This window comes from Dermochelys coriacea, chromosome 11 (genome assembly GCF_009764565.3).
Source record: "Dermochelys coriacea isolate rDerCor1 chromosome 11, rDerCor1.pri.v4, whole genome shotgun sequence".
NCBI classification, from domain to species: Eukaryota; Metazoa; Chordata; order Testudines; family Dermochelyidae; genus Dermochelys; species Dermochelys coriacea.
This window is the reverse complement of record NC_050078.2, coordinates 2,730,374-2,757,723: the sequence shown is the minus strand read 5'-3', so window position 1 is coordinate 2,757,723 and position 27,350 is coordinate 2,730,374. Positions and strand designations below refer to the sequence as shown.

Sequence of the window (27,350 nt, the reverse complement as noted above, 5' to 3'; positions counted from 1 at the left end):
TATTTACTTTCTCCACACTAATCATGATTTTATAGACCTCTATCATATCCCTCCCTTAGTTGTCTCTTTTCCAAGCTGAAAAGTTCCAGTCTTATCAGTCTCTCCTCTTATAGAAGCCGTTCCATACCCTAATCATTTTTGTTACACTTTTCTGAATGTTTTCCAATTCCAATATATCTTTTTCTGAGATGTGGCGACTACATCTGCATGCAGTATTCAAGATGTAAACGGTATTCAAGATGATCCCCCTTGTTCACATGCTCAAAGAATTGTAGTAAATTTAGTTTCAGAGTAGCAGCCGTGTTAGTCTGTATTCGCAAAAAGAAAAGGAGAACTTGTGGCACCTTAGAGACTAACAAATTTATTTGAGCATAAGCTTTCGTGAGCTACAGTTCACTTCATCGGATGCAATTTAGTGAGGCATGATTTCTCTTTACAAAAACCATGTTGATTTTTCCCTAAGAAATTATGTTCATCTATATGTCTGACAATTTTGTTCTTTTCTATAGTTTCAACCAGTTTGCCCTGTACGGAAGTCAGGCTTGCAGGTCCAAGCTTACCTATCATCTCTCATTCACTATTGAGTTCTCAACTTCAATTAATACCAGCCTCCATCGGTCACATGCTGAATTTTCAAACAAGCGCCTTTGTGCTTTCTCCCACATTACTGCTCATTCTTGGGAGGAGCTACCCATAAACATCTGCTGCACAAATTAATTAGTCTCCTTCAAATCCTTCCCTAGCTTTTGTTTGCCATGATGCCTACAAAAAACTTGGCAATGTTTCGGGCACTGGTATGCTGGGACCAGTATTCATTTCAGTGTTCTTCACTGCAAATCCCATGAGCCAGTGGCGGCTCCCATGGACCCTAAGTGCGGCTCCCTGTTGATCACGCTCTCTGGCAGCACAGTGGGATTGCAGCTAAGGCAGGCTCCCTACCTACCCGGCCTCACTCTGCTCCCAGAAGTGGCCAGCATGCCCCTCTGGCCCCGGGGCGAAAGTGCGTGAGCAGAGGTCTCAGTGTGCTGCTCCTGCCTGTAAGCACCACCCTCACGGCTCCCATTGGCTGGGAACGGGGAACTGTGGCCAATGGGAGTTGCAGGGGTGGTGCCTGCAGAGTGGGGCAGCACACAGAGCCATGTGCCCTCCAAGGGCTGCAAGGGCGCGTTTGTCCCTTCCAGGAGTGGCATGGGGCCGGGGCCACCCAAAGTAAGTGCCGCCACTTCAATGGGCAGGTTCTGAATAGCTCTTCCACCATCCAACCTGAAGTCTCCCAGAGCCAGCCCGCAATACCCTCTCCTGCACCCCAAGCCCTTGCCCCATCCATGAGCCCTTTCCCAGAGCCAGACCCCCATACCTCCTCCTGAACCCCAAGCAATATTACCAGTAACAGTAATATTACCATATCAACCAACAAAGAACTCGGAGTGTTCAACCGTCTGTCGGGTTGATGTGGCTCTCATATTGAAGGTTTTTTGCCAAAGTGGCCCCCACTTCAAAAAATAATGAAGAGCACTGATATATTTTTTGACAAATATTTGCACAGGGAATTTCTTAACTACGGAGCTAAATTGGCACTGCTGCAATTGATGCAGCGGTATCGATTTAGTGGGTCTGGTGAAAATGTGCTAAATCGATGGAGAGTGCTCTCCTGTTGATTTCTGTAGTTCACCTTCCCGAGAAACGTAAGGTAAGTCAGCGGGAGAGCATCTCCCGTTGACACAGCGCAGTGTAGACACTGTGGTAAGTGGATCTAGCTATGTCGACTTCAGTACCATTATTCACGTAACGGGAGTAGCATAGCATAGATTGATTTACCGTGGTAGTGTAGACCAGACCTCACTGATTCCTTGTGCTATCCACCTGTTGTTTTTTGTCTTAAACTTAGACTGGAAGGTCTTTGGGGGCAAGAACTGTCTTTTAGTCCGTCTGTACAACACCTAACACAATGGGCTCTTGGTCCATGACTAGGGCTCTAAGGCTTTATGGTAATTCAAATTATTAATGAAATCATAGAAATGTAGGGCTGGAGAGGACCTTGAGAGGTCATAATAAATAGTCCTGGCAAGTCAAGATAGTTAAGTGGCAGACACAGACTCTAATGCAATTCTTTTCTTAGAATCATGGATTTGTAGGACTAGATGGACTTCAGTAGGTCATCTAATCCGGTCACCTGCACTCAAGGCATGACTAAGTAATAACTAGACCATTCCCAACAGGTGTTTGTCTAATCTGTTCTTAAAAAAAGAGACTTCTGGCGACAGAGATTCCACAACCTCACTAGGCAATTTGTTCAGTGCCTATCTACCGTGACAGTTGGGAAGTTTTTCCCTTGCTGCAATTGAAGCCTTTTGGTTTTTGTCCTGTCCTCAGAGGTTAAGGAGAACAATTTTTCACCCTCCTCCTTGTAATAATATTTTATGTACTTGAAAACTGTTATGTCCCCTCTGTCCCCCCAAGTCTTCTGCAAACTAAACAAATCCAATTTTTTCAGTCTTTCCTCATAGGCCATGTTTTCTAGACCTTTAATCATTTTTGTTGCTCTTCTCTGGCCTTTCTCCAATTTGTCCACATCTTTCCTGAAATGTGGGGCCCACAATAGTACACAATACTCCAGTTGGGGCCTTATCAGTGTGGAGTACAGTGAAAGAATTACTACTTGTGTCTTGCTTACAACACTCCTGTTGATACATCCCAAAATGCTATTAACTTTTTTTTGCCACAATGTGACACTGTTGACTCATATTTAGCTTTTGATCCACTATAACCCCCAGATCCCTTTCCTCAGTATTCCTTCTTAGGCAGTCATTTCCCATTTTGTATGTGTGGAATTGACAGTTCCTTCCTAAGTGGAGTACACACACTGAGAGAGAGCAGCCTGGGATAGGGATAACTGTCCAAGACTTGTCCGAGAGGGAACGTCCATTTTTGAGGAAAATCGCCTTCCCCTGGTCGCAGAAAAACGCCACGATTTTTTGAAGATAATCGTTAGTGGCTCGGATATCTCCTCAGTCAGCTCCTACAGTATTCTAGGATGTAGTTTATTGCAATTCTAAACGTTGAGTATCTTGTTCACAAAGGGGAATGTAATCTAGATCTGCCTTTGTGAGAAACATTGGCTGGTGCAGATTTAAAAATGTGAATACACTTTATTTTGGTATAGCTCAGACTACAATTTTGCTAGTTGAACAAGTAAGGTTGATGCTGAACTGATGAGTGAAGTCTTTTAAAAAGATAGGTTTTAAAAGGACTTCAGTATTAGAGAAGTTCTCTGTTTATCTGCAAGTACAGGTGGCAGCAGTAAACGTCCTTCAGGCTGTGCAGTTGGCCTGAACTCTGCATCTTCCATCCCAAAACCATGATGAAAGTGAACAATAATTCTCTGTCCATTTAATAGACGTGCTTGAATCTTGTGAAGTTACGGTTTTACATGGCAACATTTATTATTCGAATCACTGGGGTGTCAAAATACATCTCATTTGAAACACTTCATGTTTTGCCCGCAAATATACATTAATTTAGTATGAAATGGAGAGTCGGAAAAGAAACTTAATTTTCAGTACAGGGTATTTGTTTTGAATTTTGTGTACACTGTATTGGAAATCATAGCTAAGAAGGATTTGTGTGTCTGCATTTTTCATGTTTGAACAACTGACAAATACACATTACATTGTTTCAGTTGTTGGTTCCATATTTTAACAGCCCTTTTCAAATAAGCAAATCAGAATTTCAGGGTGGAGGTATCAAGTTGAACTTTAGCTTATATGAAAAAACTACATGCACTTAGTTTTTAGAGCTAGTACTTCCTTCATTACAGAACTCTAAAAAAAATTACTTGGTGAAAAGGTTTTTAAACCTTTTACATATTAAGTATAGTCATTTATCTTCCTCAAGTACAGTATACATAGATGAGCTAGTTGGAATAAATGACATGTTTTTTCTTTTGCACTTCCAGGGGTTTTGCCTCTACAATCATCCTCCTTTTATGGTAGCAGGTCCGCATCAAAGGACTACCCCACTGGCAATTCCAACCTGGACAGGTAGGCTTGACTCTGTAGTGTTATCTCTACAGGACAAAGAGCTGTTTTTCAGGAATTTAGGCATTTGAATTTTCGAGTGTTTACCAAATGGTATGCATATTTTATTCATGAAAACAAGTGCATCTCATTTTTAAAAAATAAATAATGCAAGATTGCTGAAACTTGCTCTCGTTTTGTACTAGACTTGGGTTGTCGTGTGGTCTGTATTCACACTGGGCTAGACGGATTTCCTAAAATCTCTTAATTTGCATGTTGTAAGATTTCACCAAGAAAAGCATGGTTTGTATTAAAGTCATATATAACATACCTCTCTGTTGAGAAGCTCTGCTGTTAAAGGGAGCTTTGCTGGTGCTGGGTATAGGAGTCACTGTGTCAGTGAAGATCAGAGCCCCACATTCAGTTCTATGGGCTTGATTGTTTCACACCATGTTACTTGAGGGATTTGGAAGAATCTGGGATCAAAACCAAACTCTGCAAGGAAAAGAGTGGATGGTTTAATGGTTTGTGTCCCATTTAAAATACCTAAACTCTAGAATTCCAGGTTCAAATGCCAGTGAGATTGAATCAGCCTTCATCCTTCCCAGGTAGATAAACTGTAGTTATTTTTATAAGTAGTAGCTGTATTCCAGTAGTGCCAGATTGGGGCCACATTGTTCTGGGCACCAGACAGATAGAGTCCCTGCTCCTCATAGTTTCATATTATATCAGACAAAGGGTAGGGAGAGAGGAAATATTATCCATATTGTAGAGATGAGGAACTGAGGTATAGAGATTAAATGACTTGCCAGCGGGTTCACATGAAAAGTTAATGGCAGAGCCATAAATTCAAACTAGATCTCCTGACTTGTGGTCTAGTCATGCCTTAGACCATCCTTCCCAGAGTTTACTATGTGGGGATTTGTCCAGTGGTACTTTAAAAACAAGACTTATCTGCTGTGGGATTTGGTGGATGTTCTGGACCAGTGTTTCCCCTTCCCATATGGAGCCCACTATTTTGCAATGCAGTGTGCACCAGTTGTCTGCCTGGCTGCTACCATTCATTACAAAGGCAGCACCATTTTTATTAGTGAAGCAATTCCTGTACGTGAGTTCTGTTTTGAGATTCTTCAAGACATAATCTAATAAAGGTAGAGTAGGACAGCATTTTCTCCCGCAACTCAATCCCATTTAAATTGCCATGAGTAAATAGGCAGCACCTTGGCATGTGCTATGAATAAGGCTGATATGATTGTCATTTTTGTCATCAGCTATAATTGTTGTCTTTGCTACTCTCTTGAAAGAACAGTGCACTCAAAAACTTACATTTTATTCCTTTTTTTTGCACTGTAGGTCTAGCATATCAAGTCAGACGCCCTCAGCCAAAAGAAGCCTGGGGTTTCTCTCTCAGCCAGCCCCACTTTCTGTTAAAAAAATGAGATCTAATCAAGATTACACAGGATGGAACAAACCTCGAGTGCCCCTTTCCAGCCACCCACAGCAACAGCTACAAGGGTAAGTTTCAGCTACTTTGATATCAGACTTTTTTCCCCTGTCATCTGAATGTGAGCAGAATGAAGTGTACTAACATACATAGAAACAAATTCAAGACCTGGTTCTGAAATGAGTGAGAATTGTGCCTGAGTAAGGAACCCTTTTCCCAGTTTGCGAAAAGAAAATTGTTCGCTAAAATGCTAACCTGGGAACTTAGTAGTTGATATAGTGAATCCAACAAACTTATGAAAGGAATAAGCTTGCTTGAAAATTATTCTCTGTACCAAATGATCAATCATAGTATTTTTATATTTAGATTGTAGAAATACCCATAGATGCTTTCCAGATATACAAGATGACTAATGGGTTGCCAACTTTCTGACTGGGGTTGCAGGCTCTGGGATGGGGCTGGGGATGAGGGGTTTGGAGGGGTTGGGGTGTGGGAGGGAGTACGGGGGTCCTGGCAGCGATTATCGCAGCTCCAAGGAAGTGGCTGCCAGGTTCCTGCAGCCCCTAGGCGCATGGGCAGCCTCATGCCCACAGACACTGCTCCCACAGCTCCCATTCGTCGCGGTTCCCGGCCAATGGGAGCTGCAGAGCTGGCACTCAGGATGGGGGCAGCACCGCTGAGCCTCCGTAGTCGCCCATGCACCTAGGGGCTGCAGGGACCTGACGCCGCTTCCAGGAGCTGCACAGAGCTAGGGCGGGCGTGCCAGCTGGACTTTTAACTACCCAGTCGGCAGTGCCAACCGGAGAGTTCAGGATCACTTTTTGACTGGGCGTTCTGGTCGGAAACCGGATACCTGGCAACCCTACTAACGGTCTAGGAGGGAGGAGCTGTGTTGGAACAGTTGGGATGGAGAACGCAAATGGCTTAATAAGCCAATGTTCAATAATATCCTTTGTTGTTCTTTTCAGATTTTCAAACTTGGGAAATACCTGCTACATGAATGCCATTTTACAGTCCTTGTTTTCAATTCAGTCGTTTGCTAATGATTTGCTTAAGCAGGGTATCCCTTGGAAAAAAATTCCACTCAATGCACTTATCAGGTAAACTTCATTTGCTTGGGTGAGATATTTTCTTTTATGATTTTATTTAAGAACATAAGAACGGCCAGACCGGGTCAGACCAAAGGTCCATCTAGCCCAATATCCTGTCTTCCGACAGTGGCCAGTGCAAGGTGCCCCAGAGGGAGTGAACAGAATGGGTAATCATCAAGTGATCCATCCCCTGTCGCCCATTCCCAGCTTCTGGCAAACAGAGGCTAGGGACATCATCCCTGCCCATCCTGGCTAATATCCATTGATGGATCTAGCCTCCATGAACTTATTTAGGTTTTTTTTTTTTTTTGTAACCCTTTTATAGTCTTGGCCTTCACAACATCCTCTGGCAAAGAGTTCCACAGGTTGACAGTGCGCTGTGTGGAAAAAAAAATACTTCTTTCTGTTTGTTTTAAACCTGCTGCCTATTATTTTCATTTGGTAACCCCTAGTTCTTGTGTTATGTGAAGGAGTAAATAACACGTCCTTATCTCTTTTCTCTACCCCAGTCATGATTGTATAGATCTCTATCATATCCCCCCCCCATGTCGTCCCTTTTCCAAGATGAAAAGTCCCAGTCTTATTAATCTCTCCTCATATGGAAGCCGTTCCATAACCAGAAATTCCTGTTTTACTCTATCTGCAAATTGGACCTTGGGGTGAATTTGTAGGACATGATGCTTGAATACAGGCATGTAGGAGTTGGTTGTGCCTTCAACCCTAGCTGAAATGTAAAATTAGGAAATTGGAAACAATTCTTGCTGTCTCTGAAGATCCATCATAATTTGGGAATTTATAAGTGTATTGAGGGACAGATTTTAGAAACATAAAGTAGGGTGCAAAGGAATTGCTGTACTGTGTCAAATCAGTGGTCTATCTAACCCAGTATCCTCTCTCAGACATTGGCAGAACCAGCTGTTTCAGAAAAAAGTACAAGCAAATCCATAAGACAACCATGAAAGAACTTCCCAATAGAGGAAGCATCTTTCTAGTCCCAGTCAGTTAATTGTTGGTTTATGCCCTAGCACATGAGGGTTTATGTTTTATCCTTTTTTTATTCTACTTTATGTAACTGTAGAGGTTTATTGTCCATAAAGACATCAGATCTTCTTTTAATACTACCTAAGCTTTTGGCTTGTCTCAGATATACCTTGTGGCAATGAATTCCACACTGTGTTTTACACAGCACATGAGTTATGTGCTGTGTAAAACTGTCTCTCCTCTTACCAGTTTTAATTGTATTGCCTTTCAAATTTCACTGACTATCCTCTGGTTCTTGTATTACCAGAAAGGGCAAATTGTATTTGATCTACCCTCCTTGTACCATTCGGTATTTTATATATTGCTCTCATGTGCCCTCTTATTTGTCCCATTTCCCAGTTAAATGGTTCTAGTCTTTAATTTCTCCTCGTATGGAAGTCTGTAATTGCTTTTGTTATCTGTCTTCAGACCCTTTCTATTTCTGTTGTATCTTTCTTGAGTTCCTTGAACTCTTCCTGCACTGTTTGGACTTGGCAGTTCTGTATGCCATTTGAAATGTCCTTTTGCCAGGATTTTCAATAAGACTTCTCTTTGGACCTATGGTATCAGTCATAGAATAACCATGTTGTGGACACTTTGTCTAATGTTACTGTCAACTTTGCAGATAGAGTAAAATAGGAATTTCTGAAGACCACCATTGTGTTCTCATCTAAGTCCTGCTCTTTCAGAGGTCTGTCAAATGGGTCATTGTGCATATTTTTCCGATTGTAGTTGTATAAATGCACTGTAAAGCTGCACTAAAGATGGTGCCCTATATCCTTACAGGCAAACTAGGTAGATAGCTCTTGTGACCCATTATAATAGGATCTTCTCATGGAGGGCCATGTGCTATTGAGTGTAGAGGTACAACAGGACTGACTTGAATGCATCATAGTGTCTGTCTTTACTTCTGTTGCTTTGTTTCAGGCAAATTTATCCAATTCTTTTGTTAACTAATTGTTAGTTTTCTTTCCTTTTTCATGTGTCACTTGCATGTATATGTGCTGCTGCCTTCCTCAATATCGAGTGTTAATATTTGTCTGCATATATAAAATCTGATGTGTAGATTGTTCTGCTTTGAATGTATTATACTAAGGGTATCTATCCATTGAAGAGCACTATGAAATTAACTAGATCACAGCAATTGGAGGTAGGGAGGATCACCTGATGATTATTAATAAAGTTACCAACAACAATGGTATATCTGAATTAAAACAAACTTGTCTTGCCAGATTTCTTCAGCCTTTGTTATGTAAATGAATGAAGCTGTATGTTGCAACTTTTTGTATTGCAAAAACAAATAGGACTTGTAGCTGGGTGGAGCGTAATTTATAAAAGTGTTTGTTGTCCATAAGAATTAGGGTTAATTATTTATCTGTTTATTTTAATGGGATGTTATTTCAAGAGATTTTACATAACATATTTTGTTGTTGTGCTCTTTACATTGGAGGAATTTTTAAATGCCGAGTCCCACTGAAATGATGGATCAGGAGTTAAGTTTTAAAACACTTGGAATCTAAGAGGGTGGGGACAGTTTGTGAGGGGTTATACAAGATGAATTTCTCTGCCTCATCCGCTAATGGAAAACAGACTTGGCAAACGTTGTTAGAGAGAAATCTTTAGGTTTTGCTCTAACTACCATAAGATTTGGGAAGCCAGCCAGCCAACCTTTCACTGCATTAATTTCTCCAGACGCTTTGCCCATCTGCTTGCTAAAAAGGATGTTTGCAGCCCTGAGGTAAAGAAAGAGCTGCTCAAGAAAGTGAAAAGTGCCATTTCAGCTACTGCAGAGAGATTCTCGGGTTACATGCAAAATGTAAGTGCTTTCTCTTCTACAAATTGCTTGTATGCTTTGTGCATTAGCTCAGCAGTAGTCTGTTTGACTTAGTCTATGCCCATTGGAGTCAAGTTGATACTGATTGAGCTGTTAGTTGAATGGATGGATGGCTATTGTCCGTTTTGTGGTTATAACAGAACTTTCATGTGATCCTGTATAAGACAATTGTATTCCGAGTTAGTGTGTGTGTTTTTTCTCATACATATACACACACACACACACACACACACACAAAAGTATAGTAGAGAGATTGAAAGCAGGACATGCAGAGAATCATTGTAATCTAAAGAATTTACACCGTTTCTAGGATGCACATGAGTTTTTGAGCCAGTGTTTGGATCAGCTGAAGGAGGACATGGAAAAGTTAAACAAAACTTGGAAAAGTGAGCCAGTGTCTGGTGAAGATAACTCGCCGGCACGGGCCTCTGATGACATCTCAGCCACTAAAGTTTACACTTGTCCAGTTATCACTAACTTAGAGTTTGAGGTTCAACATTCTATCATATGTAAAATGTAAGTATTTTTGATAGAGACAATACTTTTGAAATCTAAGAAGTAAAAGTTCTGCAGGTGGAAGGAAAGTATTTTCATGTTCTGTGATCTTATTCATCCACAAACCAACTGCCACATATAGTACTAAGCAGTTTCCTCTTTTTCCTACATATGATATTAGCAGAAATGAAAACTTTCCAGGTGCTTGAAACTGTCTGTACAGGAAGATTAAGTGTAGTCACAGGGTAAACCCTCACACTACACTGCTCTTTACTGTAACATATTCGCCAAGCAGCCTGCTAGCTTTTAAATCTGTTTTTGCAAGAAAGAGGCCTTGGTTTCAGTGTAGGTGCTCTTTTTTTGCTTTCCCATCCATGCCCTCTAGACAGGCTCAGGGCTTTACAGCAGCAAAGGGCTTGTTCTCAGAAGTGGGCAGGCCACGTTTCCTTTGTTATTCTCCCAGTGGTTTCTTCCAGGGAATAGCAACTCTCCTGTAGCTCCATAAGGAGCTATGCCAGCAGAGGCTACACAAGGATGTGTTGAGTAAGCACATCTACTGGTCATTCACCTCTATGGCCAGTGCCACATATGTTTGGTACCTGTGCTGGTGTTAATCATGTCATCATTCTAGACAACTGTTGTTATGTGTGTGTCATATTGTGCTCTTAAAAGCTGTATGATACTACTTGGGTCCAGTTTTTATATCCTGACATGAAATTAAGGTTTTTAAAAGTGTGCAATTAGTATTTCATTTTTTAAAAAAATCAGATTTCCTTTTGCTCCCTCATGATGTTGGGCTGACTCCTTTCCTCCTGAGAGGGTTGATGCAGATTTGAGGGCTTTTAGCTATACCACCAGGCCTGTTGACTTTCCCATATGACAGATCCTTTGACCACTCCAAAGTACTTCTTAGAGATCGGGTTCATGTTTGCTCTCAAACTATTACTCACAGGAATTCTTTCTTTAAATCATGAAAATACCAAACCCAAGTCCCAAAATTAAAGTGTAAGTTCAGTCAGTTGGAGACTTTATCATCTTGATGAGTTAAAATGGGCTCAGTATGTCAACATGCATAAAGTTACTGTGAAATAAACCATATAAACTATGATGATTTCCCAGCATACGTATAGGCAAAATCACATGTGCTTTTTATTGTAGGTGTGGTGAAACAGTCACTAAACGAGAACAGTTTAATGATCTTTCCATTGATCTTCCCCGAAGAAAGAAATTACTTCCTTCTCGATCCATCCAGGATTCCCTTGATCTCTTTTTCAGGGTACATAATGCTTATTTATTACTATTCATCTCTCTCTCTCTCACTCACACTCACACTCACACACACACTATATTGAGTAACAGAATTTGATTTTGTATATTACCATGCAATGAGAGGGGTAGTCTTACAATGCATTTTACTGGGTATTTATAGCAGGGGTTGGAGGGATATGAACTATCCAACCTTCAAATACTTTGTAGAGATTGTGTGCAAATAACACACTAATGCTTTTAATGTTAAAATATGGTGTAGACACAAACTGATCCTCACAGTGCTCCTGGGATGTACATGTTTTACTGTTTCTTAAATAGGGAGATTGAGGCGCAGAAGAACTTTGTAAATCCTAGAGAAGAGTCCACCTGAGATGGGATTAGAACTCATAAATTGTTGGTTCTCAATCCTGTGCTAGGGTGGTTGGACAACTAGTCTGTCTCTTTAAATCAGTATAGAGACAAGAGGCCATATATATCTGTTTAAAATATATAGATACATGCACAGTAAATAGACCTCCAACATGAGCTTGTTCAAAACTGAAGATAAATATTTCCTGTACAATTCACAGTACTGTATTTTGGTAAGAGTCCCCTGTGAAATCAAAACTGATCAGTAGTAAGATTTTTTTTTTAATCTGTGAAATCTGCCATGGTCCCTTTTTATATACACTGGTCTTCATTTTATTTTGATACACTGATTGGAAACACGGACTTATTCTTTCTAAGGCTGAACAATAAGCCCATTGCTTATGCTTGAGGTACAGACTTCCATCCTTAGTAGAAGAGTAGTGGCATGTTTCGACCCCTGGTTTACAGAAATGAATTATATAAACAGTGGACAGTGTCTAAATATTGCTGCTGTTGTATGCATACTCCTCTCACAATGCTTTTCATCTCCTCTAGCTGTCAGTGCTTGAAAATTCTGTTTAACTGTGATACATCAGTAATGATCTCAGAGGCAGAGGGCCTTTCAGGAGAAAAAAAATAGGAGCTTTAGACTAAGGATATGAAGAAATAAATGTTGTCCAGTAAAGGCTATGAAAAGCTACATGGTAGATGTTTCTGAGAGGAAAAGCTGCAGGTCTTGCAAAACTACAGTCCTCTCATTTTGAGTACTAATTTTTCTTTGCCCTCTCTATTTTCTAGCTCTATGTATCAGATTTGGAAAAAACGATTTCTCCCTAATTCCACCTGTCTTAACTGACAGATCTTCAGTTGTGAGCTTATTTCTTGTTCTCTTATCTGATTCCTTTTTGGTATGTCATGTTGAAATGATAAGTCAATTAAGAAATAGATGACTGCTCTCTTCAGAAAAACACTGGACTGAAAAAGGCCATCTGGTTGAGTCATCCTTATATTTTGCTTTGTCTTTAATAGGCAGAGGAGATTGAGTATTCTTGTGAGAAGTGTAATGGAAAGTCTGCTGTTGTTACACACAAATTCAATAGGCTTCCCAGGTAAGGGTAAAATCCTACTCTAGTGCTTTCCCAAAACACATGTCATAAAAGCAGATAAACGTATTGGTATGTAGGACAGCGTGGAAGAACAGGACTGAAGAGGATGAAGAGCGAAATGGTAGATATAATTAGAGGATTGTACGCATCATTGCTTCTGTATGCAGAGCTCATTGTACACACCAGGGGAGTCTGACATTTCTCCATTCCCTCCCCACCCCCCAGCTTCTTGTGGACCACCATTCCATCTCCCTCTATTTCAGGACTCCCTGCAACCCCTCTCCCTTACTTCATGCTGGGGCCCTATCCTTCATTTCCACGGCATCCAATGTATGCCCCTGTTCACCCTGTCTGCCACATGCCTGGGTCTTTCTGTGCCCCATTCTCCTCCCCTGAATCAGGGGCTCTGAATGCCCCCCCCCCCATCATTCCTCCCCTCCACCACATGCCTGCGGTGCTGTGCTCTGATGTCTCCCTCCCCCATTCTCCTCCCCATGCCTGGGGCTCTGTGAATTCCTCCCTCCCCCCATTATTTATTTCGGGGTACAGTGTACAATGGGGACTATATTGGCATAGCTACAGTACCTTAGCTTTGCTGGCATAACCCCGTAGTGTTAGACACAGCTACACCAACAGTAGCTACAGAACCATTATTCCATCAACCTAGCTTTGTCTTACACTAGGGGAGTTAGATTGCACAGCTGCATCACTCAGGGATGTGGATTTTTCATATGTCTGAGCAATGTAGCTATGTTGACCTAAATTTTAAGTGTAGACCAGGCCTGGGAGATAAGTCATTCATGTTATCAACATTTTAAACTCATTTGGGAAGGAGGGCAAGGCTGAGATGGGCAGTGGGGTGAGAATTATGCTGGAACTTGTTAATGGCTGCCATCAACTGATTCTTTGGTCTACAGATTATTGTAGACCTGGTTGAAGCTGATACATGTGCTAGCCACATACCTGGGGCTCCATGCAGTTCCCACTTTACCCTTTCGGTTTTCCGATTTTTCACTAAAATCAATAGGCTTCTGTCCACTGATGCCTAAAACATTCCCTGAAACTTTGGAATAGATCAAATGTGGTGTTCAAAAGTTACCACATTACATCCAGACTGACAGAGAAATGCTGTTGAGTTCAATGAAGGACATCACTTTGCATGGCCAACCATCCCTTTCACCTTGGTGCTTGCTGTCTTTCTATATCACAGTGAGCATAGTGGGGCTGCAAGGAAGAGTCCAGAGAGGTGGCTGCAAGGAAGAGTCCAGAGAGGTTTCTCCCTTATATACCCTTCCGTCCGGAAAGTCAGAGCTTGCACTTTCTCCTAATAAGGATCAGATCTTTCCCGTTTGTGAAGAGAGGTTTATAGCTGCCAGCTTTGTTCTAAAGAAAGAGCAGAATATCTGGGTGGTAGTTGAGAGGCTAGACAGGCTGATATCATTAGAAATATACAGTACTCTTGAAGCAGTACTGATAGTGTGCTTGGTACTTATAATCATGTAAATGGAATCATTACATAGATTGTAAGCTCTTTGGGGCAGGGATCACCTTGTCATGGTGTAAGTTTTACAGTACCTAGCATAACGGAGCGCAGGGTCCCTAATTTGGACCCTTTGGTGATACCATCATTCAAGTAATACCACGTGGTCCCTGCCCAGTCTAAATAAACACAAAATGCAGTGCAAGAGGGAAGACTCACCACACAGTGAATATTTGTAAGGTTGGTGATACTTTCATGAACAAAAGTTTTAGAAATTAGGTAAAGCTTATGACTAATAAAAAAACCAAAACTAAACAAAAAAAACCCTCTGCCCAGTTTGTGTTAGTGATTGCTCTTCCTCCTCTAGGATGCTTGATTTTCAGGGCCAACCAGTCTAAGGCCATGTCTACACTTAACAGTAGATTGGCACTGCTTCGATCAATGCAGCGGGGGTCTATTTAGCAGGTCTGGTTAAGACCCGTTAGGTCGACGGCAAAGCACTCTGCCATCGACTCCCGTGCTCCAACTTCCCGAGAAGAGTAATGTAAGTCGGAGAGAGAGCGTGTCTCATTGACACAGCTGTGTAGACACTGCGGTAAATTGACCTAAGCTACGTCAACTTCAGTTACATTATTCACGTAACTGGAGTAGCGTAACTTAGGTCGACTTACCGAGGTTGTATAGACAAGGCCTAAGTCTTGACCACTCCTGTTGTTCAAGATGTACGCTAAGTCAGTAGGGGATATCTTGAGGGAATATGCTGATGACACTGGTCTATGATCGTTATACTTGGCTCTGTTTCCTCACTGGAAGCAATCAGAGTTATTTCCTAGCTCTCTCGTTAGCTGGCAGAAATAAGGACCGGTATAAAAGCCAGTTGGCGTAAGCTCATTCTGGACAAGAACAAAATGATGTTGATTGAATCAGGAAGTCTCTTGAGTTGACAAAATCTGATTGCTCCATCAGAGCAGGATGTCTGCCTATTGTTAAAATGGTCTGCAACTTCAGGGTCTTGCTAGATAGAAGCAGTAACCAGAACTGTCTCCTGAGAAGATCAGGCTGAGAGCATATTATACCTGTGCTCTTCATTATGAACTAGCAGCCAGTAAATACCCAAATTAAGTTCAGGGGACAGTTTACTATCTACAGAACCCTAAGTGCCTTAGCTCCCAGAACCCTGCGGGACTACATCTCGTCAAGCTCACTACACAACTATTAATGCAACCAAACATCTCTTATCAGAAAGCCAAGAGGTAGAAAACTTTTTTTCTAAAAATAAAATGTATTTGAAACTGAGATGACTATTTTGTGGGTAAAGCAAGCTGGGTTTTGAATGTGTTTATTTACTGGCTATTGTCTTTGGTTTTGAACTTAATGCAGTTATTTCTGCCCTGCCTTCTATCTTTCAGGGTCCTGATTCTTCATCTGAAACGATACAGCTTCAATGTGGCACTTTCTCTCAATCACAAAGTTGGGCAGCAGGTGGTTATCCCGAGATATTTGACCCTGTTATCTCACTGTACAGAAAGCACTCGGCCCCCGCTTACTCTGGGATGGAGTGCACATTCTGCAGTGTAAGTGTGAACTGCAGAATTTATCACAGTTATCTATTCATGGGTATTAAGTTCATGTATATGGCACATGGGAGAGGATGGTATCAAATGTTACATATCAGATCTACTCTAGAGAGAGTCAAATTAATAAAAGATTTAAAAATTGCTCCTACCCCCTCAAAGGTCATTGTGATTCCCTTTACAAAATTAAAAGCCAAGTCTTTTGTCTGCTGCATTAATCCATAATGATACCAATATGAGACAGTGTGTGGGGAAGGAGAATTACATCTCATGATGTAAGAGTGACAGGAGCTCCTTTGCTTTGACATGTGTAAAACTAGACAGGACAATATCTAGAGAACACTCTGTAAGGAACAACTCTTGCCCGAACCCCTGCAGCATGGACTGTTAGAATTTACCAAGGGAAGTTCCCTGTGAGTCCATAATTCAGCTTTATTTGCAATATAAGAACTAGAATGATTGAGCTTTTATTTCATATTTGGTACACCATGATAGCTCTTACATTAAGATGTAACTTCATACCCTTTCACTGCTGATCTTCCCCTGCATCCTTTGCTGTGCTGTCCTGTCCATTAATTAATTTATTAGGATTTTCTGTGGTGCTTGTCACCACAGTATCTAGTACCTCACACAATGAATTTGTCCTCACAACAGCCCTAGGAAGGAAGGAAGTATTACTTAAGAATGGCTATACTTGGTCAGACCTAATGGTCCATCTAGCCCAGTATCCCATCTCTGACAGTGACCAGGACCAGATGCTTCAGAAGGAATGAACAGTACTGGGCAGTCATCCCCGGTCATCCAGTCCCAGTTTCTGGCAGTTGGAGGTTTAGGGACATCTGGAGCATGGGGTTGTGTGCCTGACCAACTGGGCTAATAGCCACTGATGGACCTATTCTCCAGGAACTTATCTCATTCTTTTTTGAACCCAGTTATTCTTTTGGCCTTCACAACATCTCATGGCAGTGTGTTCCACAGGCTGCCAGTTCAGTGTATGAAGTCCTTCCTTTAAACCTGCTGCCTATTAATTTCTTTGGGTGACCTCTACTTCTTATGTGATGTGAAGAGGTAAATGACATGTCCCTAGTCGCTTTCTCCACATACCCATCATGATTTTATAGACCTCCATCATGTTCCCCTTTTGTTGTCCCTTTTCCAAGCTGAATGGTCCCAGACTTTTTAATCTCTCCTCACATGGAAGCTATTCCATACACCTAATCATTTTCGTTGCCCTTCTCAGCACCTTTTTCCAATTCTAATATATCTGTTTTGAGATTGGGTGACCACAATTGCGTGCGGCTTTCCAAGTGTGGGGTACCATGGCTTCTTATTTTTACAGATGGCAGACTGAGGCACAGAGTATCGTGCCCAGGGTCACATAGGAAGTGGGGCAGACCAAGGAACAAAACCAAGATCTCTTATGTTCCGGTCCAGTGCCCTAACCACAATAGCATAGTGAGTTAGGATGTGTCTGGCATGTTCAGCAGGATGGCACATGTTCTTTGTGCTTAGTTTTGAATGAGGTTTTTCAACAGTATATTTTTGTAATTGAAAACTTTACTTTTGTAAAGAAAGAAAGGAGAAAAACGCTTTAAAGGGTCAGATTTATAGTGGTTTGTAATGTAACATGAATGTTCTCAGTCTTAATCTATCCTCCTGGCTAGCAGTAGGGGTGACACATGGTGAACTGGATGCAGCAGTCTTGGGTTTGGAGAGGAAGTCGGCTGTGTAGATTGGAAGGGATTGCTACAACAGCAGCCAGGTGGTGGGTATGATGAGAGTTGATGGAATTGAGGGATCCGAGATGAGGGTCAGGTGGATCAGAAAGCTAGTGTGGCAGTTGTATTGGTGAAAATGTAGGCCAGGTAGGGAGCTGGTAAAGCCACCAGAGCAGGTTGTGGGAGAGCAGATCATGAGTTGGCAGTAGGAGCTGGAAAGATGGTAGGAGTGCTGCAAGCTTTTAATCTGAGAGCTGTCCTAGGGTGTGCCACTAAGAGATGAATCAAGTTGAAAAGGTTAATTATTTTTGTGAACCGCTTTTGTATATTCATTGCATAGAATACTTATTCTAAATCTTTGTGATTAACCAATACAAACAGGTATTCTCCTTAGGGCTTTTTTGGCCATGGGCTGGCATGCAGTAGCCCATGAGTAAAATGCACTTTTTTTTCAGAATATAACTGTGGCAATAAATACTTTGCTCTCTTTATAGTTCTCGACCATTGAAAGCTTCCCAACTGGTGAATTCCTGTACTGTAAGCACTTCCACACCTTGTAGGTAAGTTGTAATTCTGAAATTTCCTTGATTTGGGGGAGTTCTCTGAAGAACTTTTGAACATTTAAATAAAAGTCTTGCCTTTCTCTCCCACTTTTGTCTTCCTTTACCATTTTTACTCCTTGTTAATTTTTGTGTTTTGAATTACTGTCTCTACAATGACAGGTTTCAGAGTAGCAGCCGTGTTAGTCTGTATTCGCAAAAAGAAAAGGAGTACTTGTGGCACCTTAGAGACTAACAAATTTATTAGAGCATAAGCTTTCGTGAGCTAGCGAAAGCTTATGCTCTAATAAATTTGTTAGTCTCTAAGGTGCCACAAGTACTCCTTTTCTTTTTGCGAATACAGACTAACACGGCTGCTACTCTGAAACCTGTCATAAATATTAATGACACTTTTAGTGTTCACACAGCCCAAATGACATCTTTCAGCATTTCTCTTATAAGCCTGTTTTCTGAGGTTTATAATTATAACACAGACTAGATTTTTTTTTTAGTATTAAAACCTACAGTAGCAAGGAAAACTGAACTTAGTTTGTATGGACTCTTTGATAGTTCGACTCCTCTTAAGAACTGGTTGTAACCATAACTGCAAACAAGCTGGTTTGTAAGTCATTTACCAGAGAAGCAAAATAGTCTCTTATTCCAAGAGCTAGCTCTTTTCTCTGTCCTTATGTTTTGCGCACATGTTTTGTGCACCAAAGTTGGTTCTGGAAGAGAGTCATTTAATCCAAGGCTTTATTTGTGGGGGGTAAAGGAACATTGTTTTTACACTTCTTTCTGAGAGGCCAGCTCCTGAGAAACAGTGATAAATGTAATGTAGTGTTGGATAACTTTACGCTGCATAAAAGTGAAGACACTGGAGGATGCATGTAGAGAGCACAGGTTTCTTAACCCAGGGGTTCTCAACCGGGGTACTCGTACCCCTCGGGGAATGCAGAGGTCTTCCACGAAGTACATCAACTCATCTAGAGATTTGCCTAGTTTTATAAGTCTACATAAAAAGCACTAGTGAAGTCAGTACAAACTAAAATTTCATACAGTGACTGGTTTATACTGCTCTATATACTATACACTGAAATGTAAATACAATATTTATATTCCAGTGGATTTATTTCATAATTATATGATAAAAATGAGAAAATCAGCAATTTGTCAGTAATAGTGTGCTGGGACACTTTTTTGTATTTTTTGGTCTGATTTTGTAAGTGAGGTGAAACTTGGGGGTATGCAAGACAAATCAGCCTGCTGAAAGGGGTACAGTATCTGGAAAGGTTGAGAGCCGCTGTTTTAACCTATAGAAAGTGCTTTTTTTTTTTTTTTTTTTTTTCTCCCCACCTTCCTGAGCCCTCCGTGCTTTTGGATTTAATAAAACCAAAAGTAACACCCGCAAAAGGCCAAATGGGAAAACTATTACACATGTGAAATTTTGTCCTGCCAACACTATTTATGATCTATACAACTTGGTTTCAGAGAATAATTATAGTGTTTAAATAAATTTCCCAAATTAAACAGCATATAATAATGTGTTCTGTACTCTAATGGAGTCCACTTAAGTGAATGTTCACAGAATGTTGTCCATGCACTGTAAATACCTAAACACAAGTGCAGGGAATTTCTTTTAATGAATACCTGGTAAAGGAACACAGTAACTTCCAATGCACCAATAGGTAAGCTAGGATGGAAAATTGATTTGCTAAGTAAATAGATTTTAAATATAGGAAACTGGAGTCTCCTCTAAATTTGCATAACTGTCTTACCTGTTAAACCCAAATTTCCTTTTTTAGTTTAACAGGTTTCTACAGTGCTAAGAAATTATAGTTGTATTTTTAATTTTCAGAAAGTATACATTCAAATCTAAGAGCTCTGTGGCACTCTATGTGGATTCAGATAGTGAGGATGAGCCATTGAAACGGTCTGTTGCTCACAGTCAAAGATTGTGTGATGTACAGAGCAGAGAACAGCAGCAACAGCAAGAAGAGCCTGAAAAGGTAAAAGATTCTTTCCTCTCTGTAGGATTTATAATACACTTGCGTTTTCTGTTGTTGAGAGGGGAAAACATACCCTTTCAAATGGAAAAAAATCCCTTACATGTTTGTGTCTGGGCTGTCACAGTCCATCAGACTGTGAATAAAACAGATGTAAATACAAGATTGGTTCATAATTAGCACAATTATGCTGAAGGGGAATGCTTTGCCAGGCCATCTGATTGACCTCTCTATGTGTTGGCTTGGGATCCCATTGGCAGCAGAGGTATTTGTATTAGAACTGCACTGAAGTCTTTAGCTTAAGTGTGTCAGCTGCACAACTGTTTTACTATTCAATCCTTAGCGGGTATTTGAATTGCCTTCTCTTGAAGCTGCTCCCTCTCTGAAATAGGATGAAAGTCAGTCACTGGTAATAATTATCCAGTAAAATTCTTTGTTTAAATCTGGGGGCCAGGGTATGCATTGAGGATGGGGAAGAAAAATAATGATGTACAATTGGAATGAGTTTGTGGACCCCCAAGTTAAGTGTTTTGGGCTCTGGGTCTCTTAGCTGATTGAAAAGTAAAGCTGTCAGTCTCTGGTGATAAGTGCTTAGAAATGTTTAGAGACCTAGTTTTTGGAATGGGGGGGCATAATTCAATACGTTCTGCCTGTGAGGTCTGTTGTGGCAGATGTTGGCTGCATCCAAAGGAGCTTCTTGCCTGTACAATGGCATTGTAAGTGCAATAGAACGGAGATGAATCGGGGTTGAATGGGAGGGGAATGACATCCTAGAATGGCAAGTAAGGCAAACTTTGAGGGTTCTACTTTGCATCTGCCTTAACTGATAGGAGTGCTTCCATTTGCACTCTCCTTTAGGGATGGGTGAGGAAGATGGCAGTGCTGTTGTGAACAGGATCTGTTGCTGCAAAAATGGAGTAATGCAGCCAATTTATGTGAATAGCAAATCAATCAGATCTAGTCTTCCAGGATTGCTATGGGGCTGAGTTGAGGAGTTATACTGTTGGTTTGCTCATATGTAACCATATGCATTGGTGGTCATAAGAACGGCCCTACTGGGTCAGACCCAAGGTCCATCCAGCCCAGTGTCCTGTCTGCCGACAGTGGCCAATGCCAGGTGCTTCAGAGGGAATGAACAGAACAGTCAATCATCAAGTGATCCATCCCCGGTCGCCCATTCCCAGCTTCTGGCAAACAGAGGCTAGGGACACCATCCCTGCCCATCTTGGCTATTAGCCATTGATGGACCTCTATCCTCCATGAATTTATGTAGTTCTTTTTTGAAGCCTGTTATAGTCTTGGCCTTCACAACATCCTCTGGCAAAGAGTTCCACAGATTGACAGTGCGCTGTGTGGAAAAAATACTTCGTTCTGTTTGTTTTGAACCTGCTGCCTATTAATTTAATTTGGTGACAGTTAGTTCTTGTGTTATGAGGAGGAGTAAATAACACGTCCTTATCTACTTTCTCTACACCAATCATGATTTTATAGACCTCTATCATATCCTCCCTTAGCTGCCTCTTTTTCAAGCTGAAAAGTCCCACTCTTATTAATCTCGCCTCATATGGAAGCTGTTCCATAACCCTAATAATTTTCGTTGCCCTTTTCTGAACCTTTTCCAATTCCAATATATCTTTTGTTAGAGGGCAACACATCTGCATGCAGTATTCAAGATATGGACCTACCATGGATTTATATAGCGGCAATATGATATTTTCTGTCTTATTATCTGTTCCTTTCTTAATGATTCTTAACGTTCTGTTAGCTTTTTTGACTGCTACTGCACATGGAGTGGATGTTTTCAGAGAACTATCCACCATGACTCCAAGATCTCTTTCTTGAGTGGTAACAGCTCATTTAGATCCCATCATTTTATATGTATAGTTGGGATTATGTTTTCCAACGTGCATTACTTTGCATTTATCAACATTGAATTTCATCTGCCATTTTGTTGCCCAGTCACCAGTTTTGCGAAATCCATTTGTAGCTCTTCGCAATCCGCCTGGGACTTAACTATCTTGCGTAGTTTTGTATCATCTGCAGATTTTGCCAACTCATTGTTTACCCCTTTTTCCAGATCATTTATGAATATGTTGAATAGGACTAATCCCAGTATAGACCCCTGGGGGACACCACTATTTACCTCTCTCCATTCTGAAAACTGACCTTTTGTTCCTACCCTTTGTGTCCTATCTTTTAACCAGTTACCAATCCATGAGAGCACCTTTCCTCTTATCCCATGACTGCTTACTTTGCTTAAGAGCCTTTGGTGAGGGACCTCGTCAAAGGCTTTCTGAAAATCTAAATACACTATATCCACTGGATTCCCCTTGTCCACATGCTTGTTGACACCCTCAAATAATTCTAGTAGATTGGTGAGGCATGATTTCCCTTTACAAAAACCATGTTGACTCTTCCTCAACAAAGTTTGTTCATCTATCTGTCTGACAATTTTGTTCTTCACTATAGTTTCAACCAGTTTGCCCAGTACTGAAGTCAGGCTTACCGGCCTGTAATTGCCAGGATCATTTGTGGAGCCCTTTTTAAAAATTGGTATCACGTTAGCTATCTTCCAGTCATTTGGTACAGAAGCTGATTTAAATGAAAGGTTACAGATTACAATTAGTAGTGCTGCAAAATTTCACATTTGAATTCCTTCAGAACTCTTGGGTGAATACCATCTGGTCCTGTAAAAGCGGCAAAGAGTCATGTGGCACCTTATAGACTAACAGACATATTGGAGCATAAGCTTTCATGGGTGAATACCCACTTCGTTGGATGCATGTCATCGCCCATGAAAGCTCATGCTCAATACGTCTGTTAGTCTATAAGGTGCCACAGGACTCTTCGCCGCTTTTACAGGACCAGACTAACACGGCTACCCCTCTGAAGCTTGACATCTGGTCCTGGTGACTTACTACTGTTTAATTTATCAATTTGTTCCAACATCTCCTCTAATAACGCATCAATCTGGGGCAGTTCCTCAGATTTATCACCTAAAAAGAATGGCTCAGGTTTGGGAATCTCCCTCACATCCTCAGCTGTGAAGACCAATGCAAATAATTCATTTAGTTTCTCCGCAATGGCCTTATTGTCCTTGAGTGCTCCTTTAGCATCGCGATTGTCCAGTGGCTCCACTGGTTGGTTAGTGGGCTTCCTCCTTCTGATGTATTTAACATTTTTTTTTTGCTATTACTTTTGAATCATTGGCTAGCTGGTCTTCAAATTCTTTTTTGTCCTACATGCATGAACCTGACCAACTACCAGTTATCACTAACTGGACTATCTCTTCTCTATAATTTCACCCTCCTCTTATCTGCCTTCCTTTCCTATCCATGGTCTTGTGCTTGTGTCCTACAGCATCAGAGATGGAAATAATCTCTGGTCTGAGTGTGTGGTTATGTAACCGGTGTGGTGGTCAGTTTGTAGTCTCAGCAGCTTGTGTGTTCAGCTGAATGATAAGCACAAGCATAGAAGGCGACTGCAGCAATGGACGAGCTGGCTAATAGACCAGCAACATAAAGATACAGCGTTAGCCTGAGTTTTCCAGGAAGAGTTGACAGGCCTGTCTGTTGTGAAAGAACCATTTATTTTTCTTTTATGTATTGCTATTTGCTGCCCTGATCTTCAGTTTTTGGCCTCTCTTGGTCATATCTCCTGAAACTGTCTAAGGCTCATTGGAGACACTGAGTTCGTTTCCCTTCTCTTCTCATCCTCGCCTAGGTTCAGTGGTTCTCTTTCCATCTTCCGGTTTAAGTTGCATTTATCTCTTGCAGCTGCTGTCCAGCTTCATTAATCACCTATTGGTGATGACTTTGCTACTTATATATGGAGGTTACCAGAGGGTGAGGGCTCACCACCACCTGGAAGGGTGTCACAAGGGGAAGGTGAGGTGATCACAGATGGAGAGAGAGCTGTAGCCTTGCACATCTTGCAAATCCTGGTGGTTGCAGATCAGTGGTTCTCAGCCTGTGATCTGCAGACCCCTAGGGATCTGCAGACTGTCTAACATTTTCAAAGGGATCCTCACACTCAATTGAAATTTTTTAGGTGTCCACAAATGTAAAAAGTTTGAAAACCACCGTGTAGATCTATTATTCAAAGTTAACATTCGTCCCTAAAGTCATATTGCATTGACTCTGTATTTGTGAACTATATTTAGTATGGTTGATACCCAAACTCCCACTTCCTGGCGGTTAACCCAAAAGAAATGTGCACAGTAAATGCAAACTGGATATGACACACCTTTGATTTTTTTTAAAGCCTTTTAGCCTGAATCCATTCATTTGTAGGGTTCAAAACGAAGTAAACCAGAGTGCGATAAATCTTCTGACTTGGGAAATGCTGGTTTTGATGGAATGAGTGAGGATGAGTTGCTAGCAGCTGTGTTAGAGATTAGCAAGAGGGAAGCCTCATTCTCTGTGAGCCATGATGAAGATAAACCCACAAGCAGCCCAGACACTGGTTTTGGAGAGGACGAGGTGCAGGAATTGCCAGAAAATTTGCAGTCTATAGAGATGGAGAAACCCAAATCAACTACAGAATCAGGTAGGATGAGAAGTAACTTTATCTTAACTGAACAGATTCTATGGTGACTCTGAAGTTGGTATTTACAACAGCAGATAAGAAATATATGAGGCATGAATTGCATGTGAGTAGATTGTAGGCCGTGTCTGATGTACGTGGAGATATATAAAAATATCTTAAATTCTTCCTATCTTTAAAGCTTTTTGTTTATTTAATTTTGAAAATGTTCTCATATCGAACACTTGTAATATGGCTCTGCTAAACTTAGTCATCACCAATATTTTGGTGATTTTTTCCATCTCTTGTTTAACAATCACCTCTGACAAAAGTGTTTTATTCTTCCATATTCTGAGTACACTTTATTTTCTATAACTATCTCCAAATCAATTGCAATCCTGAGTAGCATAGTAGCAATATCCAAAGACAGTTGTTTTTGTGTATGATTAATACATTCAAAGGATAAGGCTAAAATCCCTCTGATGCATAGTGAAAAATAAGTAGAATTTTAATTAATTTGGCCTCATGCGTATACAATTTTAAAAAGTTTTTTTTCCCCTAAAACAGCACTTTATATTTATGTAAATCCTTCAGAATAAGCCCAACACACTTTTACAGATTTTGGCCCCAAATCCTGCAAATGTGCTTAACTTTACCACTGTGAGGAAGCCCCGTTGATTTGAGTGTGGGATATTTGGGTCTCAGCTTTTCTAGTTGGTTAACAGAAATTTTTAAAAGCTTGTAATTTGCTCATGCTACTTGCTTTGGATCAAATTATTTCCTAACTCCACTATCCTGAAAACGCAGTCAGATGAAGTTCCTTTTTTCTTTTCTTTTCCTCTTAAGAGTTAAGAAATTAAATGCAAACACCCTACACTACTGAAGGTTGCAGTTAGCTCAAAATGTCAGGTACTGTCAAATGAAACTTCATGTCAGAAGTCAACACGTGAAATAATTCACACAACCTTGTCTGCTCCCGTATTGATATACACTGTGGTGCATTTTACACAGTCACACTGAATTTCATGTACTTTGAATGCAGGTGGAGGGGGAGACCTACCTAGTTTAGATATGATGAAGGGCACACTTTCCCCACTCCTACTCATAATTGAGAGCTGTGTAATAGCCAGAAACCTTGTACGGTATTGCTCCTTATAATGAAAATCTGAGTCACAGACTTAAAAAGTAGTGTTTAAAAAATCCTATATTTTGCTATTAATTTAAGAGGATTAGACAGAGCTGGGTTACAATCCTGACTCTGGTGGTCCTGCATTTTCAGGATGTTGCAGATGCTGGCATTTTGCTTCCTGTAATCCTCTGATAACTAATGAACAGATGTGGAAGTCTGCTTTTTCAATTCAAGGGTGGGTTCACATTAAGATAGATGGCCTTGCTGTTTTTTTAGGGGGATTCTGACCATTTACCTGTAGCCAATTGTGGGTTGAAAGTATGCTGCAGATAGGAGAGGTACATATAGTAATGGCAACAAATATTCCCTCCATAAGCTTTGTAAAACAGCTTATTTCCTCTTTCCATTGCACACATCTTAAAGTAAACTACACAGTTGAAAATTACTTGTGCTTTTATACTACTTAAAAAAAAATCTGTAGATCATCTAGCTCTAAACTGAAGCAAAAAAATAACAAATCCTAACAGCATTTAAGAGATTTTGCTGCTTCCCTCGGTCTTATTTAGAGGTAACATAGTGGGTTCAATTTTAGGTTTTTCTATGGTGCCGGCACCGTAGTATGTAAGCATGTCTAAATCTATGTACTGTAAATCTGGCAAATATCAATTAGCTGAACTTGGGCCACAATTGTGAAAGCTTAGCAGAATGGGACATGTTTGCTTAGGCAAAGGCTGCTGGTTTTAAATGAAAGCATAGAGTTTGGGGAGAGAGGGTTTTGATAAAACCTTGCTCAGTCCCAAACCTGTAAGATTTGTTATAACATTCCCCTCTCTCATCAAATCCTTAGGCATTCCTAAGGTTTTATTAGTTGTCCCTCTACCAGTAGATGCCACTGTGCTCCAAGGAGTTCAGGGGCATAAAGAGGACTTAGATGGTAACAAACAAGGGACCAGAAAAGCATAAATGTCCTCTGCTTCCTCAGGTCCTGCCAATTTCACTGAGATAACTAAAGATTTTGATGAGAATAAGGAAAACAAAACTCCGGAAGGCTCCCAGGGGGAAGTTGACTGGCTGCAGCAGTACGATATGGAGCGAGAGCGGGAGGAACAAGAACTTCAGCAGGCACTGGCTCAGAGCCTCCAAGAACAAGTAAGAGCTAATACTCCCTTCCCTAAGTCATCTTTTCTAGCATCAGAAACCTGATGGCAAAATAAAAGTTCACGCTGGGCTTGGACAAGAATTGCAAATTGTCTCTACTGCTAATATTTATCTTCTAGAAGAGACCAGTATGAAAAGCAGAAGATTATTTTAATTCACTAGCCAGTACAGTCAGTGAGATTATCTATATTAATTACAGTTAGTATAAACTTTGAAAATCACACCTAAATATTTAAAAGGTTCACCTATACAAAAAAAAAGGCAAAGCTGTTCCTCACCTAGTTATGTATTGAAAATTAACAAGCCTCACTCTTTAACTTCCGTACACCTCCCTAATTCATCCCCCACTTGAAGGCCTTGCAGCGTGTCCTGTCAAGAGACAGAGGGAGAAGCAGGTTCTAATGCAGATGACCATCCCCTCAGGCAACCATGCCAGCAGCTCTCTTTTTAAATCAGAACACGGTTAGCTCAAACTGTTCCTCTGACCTCAACTGCTGTGGTATCACATGAGGGATAAGGGCAGGTTTCTGAGATAATTGGGTCCCAAACCATTTAGGTTAATATTAGCACTTGGAATTACACCCCAAAACAAAGTGGGAGCT

General features: G+C 40.9%; 1 protein-coding gene across 1 annotated transcript in view; it reads left to right on the top strand.

The window, feature by feature from the left end:
• USP37 (ubiquitin specific peptidase 37) overlaps nt 1–27,350 on the top strand; it is a 52,998-nt gene that overhangs the window by 14,413 nt on the left and 11,235 nt on the right. The window contains exons 8-19 of the mRNA XM_038421226.2: nt 3,956–4,040; nt 5,370–5,531; nt 6,429–6,560; nt 9,264–9,387; nt 9,716–9,921; nt 11,059–11,176; nt 12,547–12,626; nt 15,513–15,677; nt 17,890–17,955; nt 19,790–19,940; nt 24,230–24,485; nt 26,573–26,739. Of these exons, the coding sequence (XP_038277154.1) occupies nt 3,956–4,040; nt 5,370–5,531; nt 6,429–6,560; nt 9,264–9,387; nt 9,716–9,921; nt 11,059–11,176; nt 12,547–12,626; nt 15,513–15,677; nt 17,890–17,955; nt 19,790–19,940; nt 24,230–24,485; nt 26,573–26,739 (1,712 nt within the window). The remainder of the gene's footprint in view (nt 1–3,955; nt 4,041–5,369; nt 5,532–6,428; nt 6,561–9,263; nt 9,388–9,715; nt 9,922–11,058; nt 11,177–12,546; nt 12,627–15,512; nt 15,678–17,889; nt 17,956–19,789; nt 19,941–24,229; nt 24,486–26,572; nt 26,740–27,350) is intronic.